Here is a 12,809-nt window from a genome sequence, read left to right on the forward strand (position 1 = left end):
TTTACTTGCGGGGGGGATGACGCCGTCACAAAACCAGCGATCGAATAAAACTTCCAGCAGTTTGTACCGGTTTTCTATTCGGAGGAGAGTCCCAGGTTTCACGCCGTCCGGCCCTGGTGCACTATCCAAATTCAGCCCTTCCAATGCACGGAAGATTTCTCCTTGTGAAGCGTATCCCCCTTAATGTCCCTGGGTCTCTATTTCCCTGAGTGCTGTGGAAACCCTCTAAAGTCACGAAATTATCCTGTGCCTCCCATTTATTTTTGAACTCCTCATATATTAAGTCGCTGTCGACAGGGCATTTGCTGGTGAGTTTATTGTCAATGACCGTCGAGGCGAGTCGCGTGCTATTTTGTCTGCGTAGCGTTTCCAAACGTCTGTAGCGTATTAATTTGGGGTGCGGGTGGCCACGAGCTGTCCTCGGTTAGCGATGAGCACATCCTCGAGGTCCCGCTCCAGGCCGGTTCCTTATTTGCCAGCGTACGCTAGGGCCGCCCCTTCGTTGCGCGGCCCTACATTTGTTCCGGACGAGTTACAACAGTCTCACGCTAGAGCCCGAGGTCCCGCTTACGTCGATGGGGCCAGCTGGGTCCGAAGGTGGGGCTCGGGTCAGCACGCACGGGTGTGGATCTTCGAGTCCCGTCCGTCTAACTTCGTACGTTTGAGGAGAGAGGATAGAGCTCCGTTCGGTTCCGGTCCCCTCTACCTCCCCGAGCCGGGTCAGTGCCATGTATCTACGTTTGTCGGCGACCTGTTTGGAAGTTTTCCCGGGAAGGTGGGCTGCGATCGTGACGTTACCCCCTCGGATTTTGCCGAATTCTTCCGCTAATGCTATTAATTTTTTGGTTTCGCTCGCGGTCCAGGTGGACCCGCTACGACCACGGCTTGGGCCAAGGGCTCGTTTTTGTTTTGATTTTTCGATCCGAATTCGGTTCCAAGCGTCGGGGTGGCGAATTTTCTGATGTTGCGATATGCCGCGAGCGGTGTCGAAGTGATTTTGACAGACTGTGCATTGGTAGAGATGACGGACCGGCGCGGCGTCCCCCGACTCATGCTCGCAGTGAGGTATGTGACAGAGTAGGCCGTGAATGGTGTGTGATGTGTCGGAGCAGATGTCACAGGTACACGATACTAACGCTCGAGGGTGGTTTGCCCGGACATGTCGAAATAGGTCATGAAGTGTGTCTACTCTCACACCACAAGGACAGTGGTAGCCGCCACAGGGGTGATGAACGTCAAGGGTGAGCCTTGTTCGGGGGGGGGGGGTGTTTTGCGTCTGGAGTTGAGGTCGGTTTTCCTTGGGTAGAGGGCGCGTTGGGGCGGATGTTTGTATTGCGTCCCCTATGACCGATGCCTTTCCCTTCTCTGTGGTCAGGAATTCATGTGGGCATTGCATGTGAGTAGATTTGCGTGTGGTGTTATCTCTTACCCATGCCTTACCTTTGTCTGCCAAATCGTGGGTCGTGTGGTGGTCTTGGTCTCGTTCGTCCAGAAGGCGAAGATCCTGCTCGTGTAGACCTTGTCCTGGGGGAATGTTAAAGTCGTCTTCGTCGTCGTCCGTTATTTGTGCGTCTGGTCTGAGGTGTGGGTTCGGGTAGAGCCAGTCGAACGGGGGGGGAGTACCTCGAGTACCAGAAGTACCTTCCAGGTACCAGTTTCCTCGAGAGGAACAGGCCATCTGTCCGTCCTCTGACGCGATGTCGCGCCAGGGAATAGGGGTCATGCTTGTGCAAGGGATAATTTCGAGTTGGGATGTGGGACCGGGAGGGTAGTGCGTGCATGGGATGGTGATGGTGCGGCGTCTCTTCCTGACTCTCTCCTCCGTCTGAGCCATCGTGATGGCTTTTGTCCCACTTACCTGTGCCGAGCTTTTGGTACTCGGCGACTTACCTGAAGGAGTCGATGTTCTCACGGCCAATCTGCAGTGAGATCGCAGGAAGTCGAGGGCCCGACAGATGTACCGAGTTGGTGTTAGCGATCGCTTATCCACTAAGGGACCGGAATCCAACGGAGAACTCTCTCACTGGAAACCGCAATCGAAGCCGAGAGAAGGTGTCCACAAAGGTTCAGGGAGCCAACTGGGCTGGACTTAGCTGGCAACAATCCTCGGAAAGGAGCTGCGAAGAGACTCAGGACTGGAAATCCCAATTGTAGACTGGAGAAGGTGTCGACAAATGGTGCATAACTAATCTTTGCTGATCCAGATATGCGTTCGGAGAGTGAGAGATGATGGTTCAACGGGAAAACGCAGGCGCAGCGAGAGCCCGAACAGCCCGAACAGGGCAACAGCCCGAACATCGAACAGCTCAGTCCCTCATTCACTCTATTTCATTGTTAAACCTTGCATTACATAATATCAACATTCATCATTCATCATTCTCAATATTTACTTCAATGAAACCACAGGTGGTATTTTTAAGCTTTCAATGATTAATTGTACCTGGCACCCTCTGCTGCAGCTCAACATTCCCCTCCCGGGACAGCAGCTCAGTTGCTTCCTGCTCCGCCTCTGAAAGAAGCACGGTGTGTGTGAAAGAAGCACTCCTCCAGAGGTAGGTGTGCCTCCTCACACACATGCAGACGCACCTCCTCGACTCCCTTAAAGCTCGCTCCACACCATCACTCTCTCCACCATCGCCCAATCGTAGTTTGTGTGGTGAACCCTCCCCCTCACCCACATCCAGCTCCACACTGTAGTTTCAAGTAAATAACATCAACAAGAAAAAAAATGAAAAAATAGCAAAATATGACGCATGAAACCTTGTTTAACAGTGTTTTAAAATAACTTCATAAAATGTAATACAATGTCCTATCGTACCTCTGTTTCGAGGATCCACCACAACTTTCTTCTCAAGTACCTGACAAGTGACGTGGTTGAGGTCATTTTATAAAACTTAAACACTTTTGCCCTTTTGTCCCCTTTTTTAAACATTGTCTTCTTCTTTTCGTTTTCTTTGTCCTCTTAGTTGTCATTGTCCTCCGGATCAGGGACAATATGTTTGTTTGTTTTAGAAAACACTTCCCTAATGGCAAAGGAGCCACTTTTTTACTGAGGGGGCTTCTCCTGTCCGACAAGCTCTGCTCGAGCAACACACGAGTCGCTTGTACTCCATACCTCCTCTTTCAAACAAACCATGAAAACGACAAATCAATTACGAAAGGAAACACAACTGAAAATTATTAAACACAAAAATCATATTTTAAAAAAAAAAACTTATTCAAGCAATGCAGACTCCATTTGATCAATATAATAAACATTACAACGATATAATACACACACATGTACAGTGTAGACGCTATTCAGTGAACAATACGGGCATCACACGTATTACACTTATCATGAATAACACTAACTTGTCACTATGATGAAGTGAACATTGACAATGTGCTCGTCCATCCTCTTAAACTTCCCTTCACATCCGGCCACCGGACAATGCGGGGGAACAACGAACCTGGGAACAGGAAAAATATAAATATTTCAGAACATTTATAATAAGAGCATTTATCGGAATGACCAAAGCAAACGATGATGAAAAACATGTTGTGATTCCAAAACAAATACCTTTTGGAGGGAGACGTGTGTAACACCATGGCTCCTCTCCTTTCACCCGAGTGCGCTCATCCGTTTGTGTTCTTGTTTTGTTACTGTCAGTGTGGCTTGGCCACATGTTCTTGCCGTTTTGTGTTGTTGTATCCAATAAAAACGTTGATAAGAAATACCAAGCTGTTAGTTCATGTTTTTATTCATCATTATCGAGCTGTGATGTTCCTTTATTTATTTATTTTGTTTTGTTTTTAATTTAAAAGCTAATGCTGTGTTTACACTTACGAACATGTCAGTCAATACACATTGTGTCATGTAAGAACAGTTGTAGTTACGTGCACGTGCCGATGATGAGGGTCACACACGGCATTGATGAAGTTGGATTTGGTCATGTTGGTTGTGACGTCCTTTCTGTGTCCATTTGTTATTAACATTTGTGTTTCCAGCAAACCTTGAAGGGCTCTTGTTAATGTGAGGTTAGTTGGTGCTGATGGAGCGAAGTGTGAAAGCATCAATTAAGGGAAACATTTGAGATGTAACAAATCATTTGTAGTTTATAGGATGTAATAAAATGTGCTCTTGTTACCGATCAGGTTTGGTATCGCTGTGTTTTATTGTTCAGTAATACTGTTGCGAATTCGCGCCCGCCGGCGTGCGAGCGGCCACGTAACTCGAATCGCGGCACGTCGCCCACCAGATGGACAATTCCGTCGTGACCCTCTCGGACTAACGCCGGGAGCTAGTCACGGGTGGGCCTTTCGGCCTCACCACGATCGTGCCAATCGGCCCCCCGCGTGGGATAGGGTTGTTAGCCAAATTCGACCTACCTAAGTACCCACACGGAGGGTAGACCGGGCGATCGCACCTCGCCGCAGGACACGGGCCACTTTAAGCGACCCGTTCCGTACTATCGGGATAACCGAGCGGTGTTATCGTCAACCTCGACGGTTCCGATTAATTATCGGGCGTATTTAGCCCACTACCAACCCTTTACGTGAAGTAAGATGGAGATTCAATAAAAGAAAAGACGAAGCGAAACGGGAAAAACAGTTCAACATAAGGCACATTTATTCCGCGGCACACGGAAAGCACACATATACAATTACAACAATTATGCACCAAAAGCAATCGCAAAAGAAACACAACAATGCAGATCTACTACCGACTACGCGAGCACACGGCAACACTTACACACAGTTTTACTTTACAGACGGCGACCGACAACACATATACTCAAAAGCAAAAGAAAAAGGGCCACCCTCAACGACAAGGGGGCAGACGGGGTCTGTGTGCGCGAGACCGGATGGAGCCTACCCGTCTTGTGATGAGCCGCAAATGTGGCGGCGGTGCCCCGACCCCGCGCTCCTCCGCGGGTTTCGTTGGCACTGCTTGGAATGGGGTGGGAACGGGGCCCCTTTTCCACACTATCTCAACGCGGGGGGGAAAAAGGAGGGAATTGTTGATGCTCTGGGGAAAGAGGATAGCTGGCTTGATTGGGTCCCGCGACGAGCGACTCCACTGCGACCTCAACCGCGCTCCCGGCTTCCCCTCTCTGCAGCTCCCCGACAGACTCCGAACCCCGACAGACTGACTCTCCTCCAGATCCGTCTTGACTGCTGCTGCCACACTCCGCCGCCGCCACACCTCTCCAACTCGCCCGAGCCCAAAAAAAACTGAATTCGCCCCGCGCTCAGTGCTTTATAGTACGGCAGGAGAACCCATATGCAAATTTCCGGATCAGGATGAGCTCGGGGGCGGAGCCACGCTCGCCCATTGGACGGAGAAAAAGTGGGCGTGAACCTCCCCTGATCCTCGAATTTGCATATATCGATTCTACTCCGACGCGCCTGGAGGCGGGGCCAAATCGCCCCGCGCTTGCTGATAGGACGAATCGGAAGTGGGCGTGTCTAATTCCTGATCCGACTTCTCCTCGGAAAGGCTGTTTTTGCACCCGAGGCTCGGCGCGCGTCCCGCACGAGGCCAGGACAGCCTGACGCTCGGCGCCCACAAGCGGTGCGGGAATGGCGGCAGAAGGAGGAGAGGTGAAGGTGGTGGAGGGTCTAAAGTGGCGGTCCCTGGCTACGGTAACGCTTGGAATGGCGGTGATGCGATGGTTGCGGGATGGTGTGCTGTGAAGGTAAAGGTCGTGGCTGTTGGCGTTGTTGTGGTTGTGAAGCGGCGTTGCGGTTAGTGGTTGTTGTGTGATGGCGGTTGAGACGTGGTTGGTTCAAAATAAAGAGAACAGAAAAACGGCTATCTTAAAGGGTCGCAGCCCGAATGAATCACATTTATTCCCTCTAAACAACAGGTTTGGGGCTAACTACACATGTACTTACAGAGATATCTCACCTACGGGACCTGAATGGTGGTTTGCGAATTTCCTCAACCACAACAATACATTCCCTATGGTTGTTATAATTGTAAATAATATAAGAGGTTGAAGCCTCTATTATAATAACCAAGGAGTTTCCAACAATATGCCGCACGTGTATAGTAAAATTTCGAATATTAAATCAAACAAAAACTACTCAAAAATACATTAGCCTATTTATTACCGTTTCTCGCAGAACCCCTAGCGACCTCTTGCGGAACTCTAGGGTTCCGGGGAACCCCGGTTGAGAAACACTGCTCCAGAGTATAGAGTCCCAGTAATCTTCATATTTTTTAGCATGGGCCCTGGCAAATCCTAGGCGGGCTTTTTTGTGCATGGGATTGAGGAGAGGCTTCCTTCGTGGACAACACCCATGCATGCCATTCCTCTGCAGTGTACGCCGTATTGTGTCACGGGAAACAGTCACACCAGTTTGGCTTTCTACTTCTTTAGCAAAGTGCAGATAACTTGCATGGCGATTTTCTTCAGCCCTTCTCATCAGAAGACGCTCCTGTCGAGGTGTTAACTTCCGTGGACGGCCTGTACGTCTCTGTGAGATTGTTGCAATTCCATATTTGTTAAATTTTTGTATCACTTTTGCTATCGTATTTTGACTGATGAGTAAAGCTTTGCTGATCTTCTTGTCGCCTTCACCTTCCTTGTGAAAAGAAATTATTTTCTTTCTCAGGTCTTGTGACATTTCTCTTCCATGTGGTGTCATTGCTGACAGCATGAAATAGGAAGGGGTTTTCTTTGTGAAGTAACACCCTTTTATAGTCAACTGTCTGCTGGACACCTGTTTAATGAATAATTAGACTCACCTGTGTTGAATTATTGTTAATTAGAATTTCGTAGACTAAAATTTTATCTTTGCTCCAAAGACTTTCATTGGGGTTTACTCATTTTTGCAACATGGTCTTCAATGAATTTGTGAGGAAAATTCCTTTTTTGTGTGTGCATATTAATAAATCTTATTTGCAATCAATGGCCCACATTTGTGGGAGTATTTTGTAGTATAGTATCCCAAAGAAAATGTGGATTCTGAAAGGAAACTAAAGGTTTTCTGACAAATCTGTCGGGGTGTACTCATTTATGCTGAGCACTGTCGGCCATGGGCTTGATAGGGCCACCGTGCACCCCCCCCCCACCTCCCAACAAAACTATGTTTTTTTGATGTTTCTGGATATGCTGAACACGAATTTGAATGTTAACATTGAAAATATTGGGATGCACAACCTCTTTTAGCCTCATGAAAAGGGGTATCCCCAAAAATGAATTTTCGTCATTTGTGCCAAAAGCGATTTCCGTTCCCAATTAGAATGGCTTCTCGACGACCCATTACACTGTCAGACTATACATATTATGGCTTCTATGAAACATAATCTCATGCTGGTTCCATGTATGTGACTAAAATTAATATATCCAAGAGCTTATATAACATGTTGAGTGCATGTACTGTATCGTCTTATGAACCGTTCATTACTGTGTTGTGGAAGTTTCAATAAAGCTTATTTTTAAGACATTTTTTTTTCTTCTGCCAAATAGTCCAGAATAAGAATCTGACTTAATTTATTATCCATAAATATAGTATCCAACCACAATTTAATCCAGATAACATGAACACACATGATGTTATCACACTATAAACAACAGAACCGTATATCACAAAATCAAAAGCAGGGTTGGGTTTTAAAAATAAAATAAATTGCTGAGAACATTATTGATGTTAATATCGCTGGTATATTTTTTCCCACCCTAAATAATATTGTAATGTATCTTACAATACATGTAAATGTGCTACATTCATACTTATTTCCCAAATTCTGATGACAAACAATGATCGAAACCAACATTATATTTACATATAGTAGGTAATAACAGTCTAACATTGTTCCTTTTACCAGGCGATAACACAGTATATCTTTCATATTCATATTTCAAGATATTTCTGTTGAGATATTATCATGATCATACAGTTTCATTGTATTCATCAGGTAAGTAACAATATCATGAGATTTTACTGTCACCAGGTGAGTACTCCTGTTCCTCTGGTATGCTGTCATCGTCATCTGATTCATCATCTCCCTCATCACTGGTGTTCACTGATTCAGCAATATCTGTCAACTGCTGTGGGAGAACACACCTCTCATACCAGAGAGGCTCCAGTTTTTGGTTGACAAGTGCCCAACCGTGTCCGTAACCAGCATCAGGGATATCAGGGTTGGCAATGTGGGCCTTCTTCCATATCCCAACCTGGTAGTTCACTCTCCTGATCCTCCTGCTTGCCTTCTGTGTCCTGTATCATGATGCCATTTGCAGTGTGGATTGAGACCATTCCAGTGTGGTTGTTCAGTAACTGGTCAAAATTATCAAATTCAGAGTGGAAAATGGAAGGGGCCCCTGGTGATCGAATGATTTGCGTTGACAGCAGACTTGATGTTTCAGCAACAGCCTGAGCAAGGGCAGTTTCCAACTCTAGTGAAAATGAGTAGTTTTCTGAGTGTCCCATTCGGTTCAGCAAGGTTATCAATTTTTCGCTCCTGAAAAGGTGACGAAGTGTCATCCATATGAGCATATGCTTCGGGAGTTTCCATTCCCCATTCGATGCTGCACGACAAATATCTTGCCCAATTGAATTCACGAGCCTGTGCACTTTCGACGTGTGAGGAGTTGGTTTGCCTGATATCAGGAAATTCAAATTTTTTTCCAATTGTGATGGAATTACAGCTGTCATGTTTCCAAGGTCCTGGGCAGATGGAGGCCATTTCAAGTCATCAGCTTTTGCGAAGCTGTCCAGAATCACTTGACGTAGGTAATTTCCAACATCCTGGATCATGTCCCGAGAACCAAGTTCATATTCACATCAAACTGTGTCACTAATGTCACGGTTAGAGCTGAAGACAATGTAAGACTGGCAGTTGCCTCTTCTGTTTAGTGTACAGAAGGCCAGTCTGTCCTTGTAATTGTCATGTTTCTCCAGCTTAGCTTTGAGGTTTTCTCCACGAAATTTGGGATTGGGGAAGTTGGTGCATTTCAGGTGAGAGATATAAATTTCAGTTAGCTCTGACAGTTTCATCATATTCTTGCTGATGATGATATCCCTGTCGATTACTTGGCATACAGCACAAAACACCTCACTCTGTGCCTCTGCTAGTTTGATTTGTTGCTCCTTGTCTTCTATGCTTGTACTTCTCCATTTGTCAGTATTTTGTGTGTGTTGGACCCTGCAGGATTTGTGGTATTTAGCTTCTGTAGCAAACAAATCATGGCCTATAATTCTGATCAGCAACTTCTCATCTAATTTGTCCTCTGCAGTTTTGAGCACCGTTCTCCATCCATCAAACTCAAACTGACTTAAGCCCTCAGTAGTCCATGTTCCTTTGACTTTCACTTTCTTCCGTTCCATCGAGTGGCAGAATATACAATCGGGTGAGAATAGTACCTTGTCACCAGCTGAGCCCCTCCGACTTAACTTGGAACATGATGGTTCTGATGGATTATAATGACTGGAAAGTCGATTGAGATTCATAGTGAATCTTTGGTAACATTCTCTGTGATATCCATCACCTTCAGTAATGGTGTTTGGTATGATGTCACAGGCAGCAGTCATTCGGTGAACAGATTCTGATGGCTGAGACAGTCTCCTGTCACGTATGTCCTTCAACCTGGCAAGTCTTTCATCGGATTCTGCACTTATTGATAATGCCACGAGAGGACCATACTGAAGCCCAGGGATGTGTATGATGCACCTGGACTTTGGCCTTGTCCCTTGACCTCCACTGCCACCATCCTTCGGGCGTTTGGTTGCGGGGCCTTCTTTCTATTGACGTTCTGATGTGTGCATTGGGTCAGACATCACTTTGCATGGTTGCACTCAGCCTCTGTGAACCGGCAAATAGATAAGAAAGCCAACATTAAAAAATTTAAAATATCATATCTGTGATTAAATTTAAAATTGATAGTTATTTTGCTATTCATGATTGACTTAAGTGATTGTCTTTGACCAAAAAGAGAAAACAACTACATATTTGATGTTCATGTCAAAATAAATGAATTGTATCTTAACTAACCTGTATGGCTTCAATGTAAATGATGGGAATAATTCTGAAGTAATCTGCAAATGAATATTTGTTGTTGAAGTTCCTTGAGGGGGAGGTGTCTGTACTACTGCTCCAATGGCCATATTCTGCACATTAAAAATATAATTATGTGGAGGAAAAAAAATTCACACAATACCAATTTCAATATGGATATCTTTGTTCATGAGAAATCAAGCTTTCTCTTCAGCACCAAGTCATTTCTGTTTCAGGTATTGACCTCGATGGAGGTTCTGGCCATAGTTATCAAACACAATGAGATTAACCATATGCAATTTAGGATGTGATAACATTGCGGGTATCCAAGATATTGGACCCATTTTGGCATCAAGTGGAATGCAGTTGGCATTGGCATGTCACCTCATGGTTAATTAGCAGGATATATAACAAGAAACAGGATAAAATATGCTTTATTGAAAAGTACAACACAGTAATGGGCAGTTAATAAGACGATACAGTACATGAACTCAACATGTTATGTAAGCTCTTGGATATATTAATTTTAGACACATACATGGAACCAGCATGAGATTATGTTTCATATAAGCCATAATATGTGTAGTCTGACAGTGTAATGGGTCGTCGAGAAGCCATTCTGATTGGGAACGGAAATCGCTTTTGGCACAAATGACAGAAATTCATTTTTGGGGATACCCCTTTTCATGAGGCTAAAAGAGGTTGTGCATCCCAATATTTTCAATGTTAACATTCAAATTCGTATTCAGCATATCCAGACACTTCAAAAAAACATAGTTTTGTTGGGAGGTGAGGGGGGGGGGTTCCACGGTGGCCCTATCAAGCCCATGGCATATATATATATATATATATATATATATATATATATATATATATATATATATATATATATATATATATATATATATATATACATACAGTATATATTTCAAGGTCGATCTGCACGGTTCGAAGAAATGGCAGAAAAAGTTTGAATTTGTATCGGGAGTTCATCATGAATGACGGTGTCGTTGCATTGCTGCCTGACAATGCCAAACCGAACACAGCAACACATCTTCCTCTGCACACACATCAACAAAAGGGTCAAAACATTCAATGCCATTGTCATCATAATCTCCATCATTATCGTGCATCCCAACACAATCGAGAATGAATCTGTGTGTAATTATGCTTTGTATGGTGGCAACTGGCACTCGGAACTGCTTCGAAATAGCTTTGTAGCCTTTCCCCTCCTCGTGAGAATTCACAATGCACAACCGAAAGTCCTCACTGACTTCTTTCTTCTTCGCCATGCTGACAATGACCTGAGAATGATTGCATCAGCTCCCCTTAATTTATAGTCTAATAGCAGAATGTTGTTCTATAACATTCCTCACTGTACATTCAATAGACCACATTTGTGATGCATTCAGATTGTATGCACACATCTTGGAATAATTGCAAAACATTACAAAGAATCTAAGGAATATCAAAAGCCTGTGCATTATCACAAACATTGGCCTCAATTCTGAGACTTGGTATAGGGTATGAATAATTTTGGACAGGCATAAAAACAGAAATCTGAACATTTTTGTTATGCAAATAATGTTGAGGCAAAATATATGTGGATTTTCACTTGCCAACTAAATGTCCTTGGGTGCAGTGAAAGTTCCACCACTCCAGCTTGGATGTATGAGATAAATGCAAAACTCAGATTTTTCATTGGGTATGAATAATTTTGGGCTTAATTGTATATATATATATATATATATATATATATATATATATATATATATATATATATATATATATATATATATATATATATATATATATATATATATATATACATACGCACACACAATTTTAATAACAGAAATTTTTTTGGTTTTTGTTAAAAAAGGAAATTCCATGACGCTTGATGCGTCACAAATCTGTTTTTGATGTCTTCTATAAATTATAAACGTATCATTTCATCAAGCTTTTTTGAATAAACTATTTGCTGCCTTTTCCCTGTCTGCAAAAATGAAAAACAAACAAAAATACATTCATCAATGTATACTGAAAAATAAAGACATAACGTAATGTGCATACCAAAGGTTGTCCCAAAAGTCTCCATACATCGGGGAAATTAACTCTGTTCGCAAAATGTAACTTTATTTACAAAATTTTCTCCACATGATTGCCATTTCCTTGTAAACACACACAAAGTCGTCTCTTCCACTCATGGTGAACTCGTGTCAACACATCTGGCATGAAACAAGTAATTCCACTTCAAATGCGTTCCTTTTAATGAACCGTGTTCTGAATCTTTTCCGTGGACACCATGGCCTTCAAGTGCCTCCACAAGTAAAAGTCGAGTGGGTTGAGATCTGGGGATCTCGCAGGCCACTCCACAGGGCCATGGCGACCAATCCAAGAACGCAGAAACTGTTCATCCCACCATCGGCGTACGCACATACCATAATGAGGTGGCGCACCGTCCTGCTGGAAATGACGTGGGAATTCTCCAGCCTCGTTTAAGAGGGACGGCATGATGTTGTCTTGCTGCATGTTGAGATAAATGTCGGCATTAAGATTTGTGTCAATGAAAACAGGTCCAACAATTTTGTTGCCCCATATCCCACACCATAACACCACTTTTCCGGCACCTTGATTTTTTGACGGACTCATCCAGTTCGGGTTGGTATCACTCCAGTGACGTAAGTTTTGGCGATTGACTTCTCCATTGATATATAAATTGGCTTCATCAGTAAACAGGATCCCAGCTGTGAAGTTTGCATCACCGTCCAATTTGTTTCGAGCCCATTTGCAAAATTCCAACCTCCGATCTGGGTTGTCT

The 12,809-nt window shown here is 44.1% G+C and overlaps 1 protein-coding gene across 1 annotated transcript; it reads right to left on the reverse strand.

The window, feature by feature from the left end:
• Positions 1-8,107: 8,107 nt before the first annotated feature.
• On the reverse strand, positions 8,108-12,520 carry LOC147007060 (uncharacterized). Its single transcript, XM_085867594.1, has 3 exons — positions 12,430-12,520; positions 9,986-10,101; positions 8,108-9,735 (listed from the first exon to the last, which is right to left on the reverse strand). Exons 1-3 carry the CDS (start codon positions 12,518-12,520, stop codon positions 8,779-8,781), a joined length of 1,164 nt encoding a protein of 387 aa, XP_085723720.1. The 3' UTR covers positions 8,108-8,778.
• Positions 12,521-12,809: the final 289 nt, after the last annotated feature.

This window comes from Eptatretus burgeri, unplaced genomic scaffold, assembly GCF_056783735.1.
Source record: "Eptatretus burgeri isolate ZD-2024b unplaced genomic scaffold, Ebu_testis_v1 Ebu_testis_scaffold_823, whole genome shotgun sequence".
Lineage (NCBI taxonomy): Eukaryota > Metazoa > Chordata > Myxini > Myxiniformes > Myxinidae > Eptatretus > Eptatretus burgeri.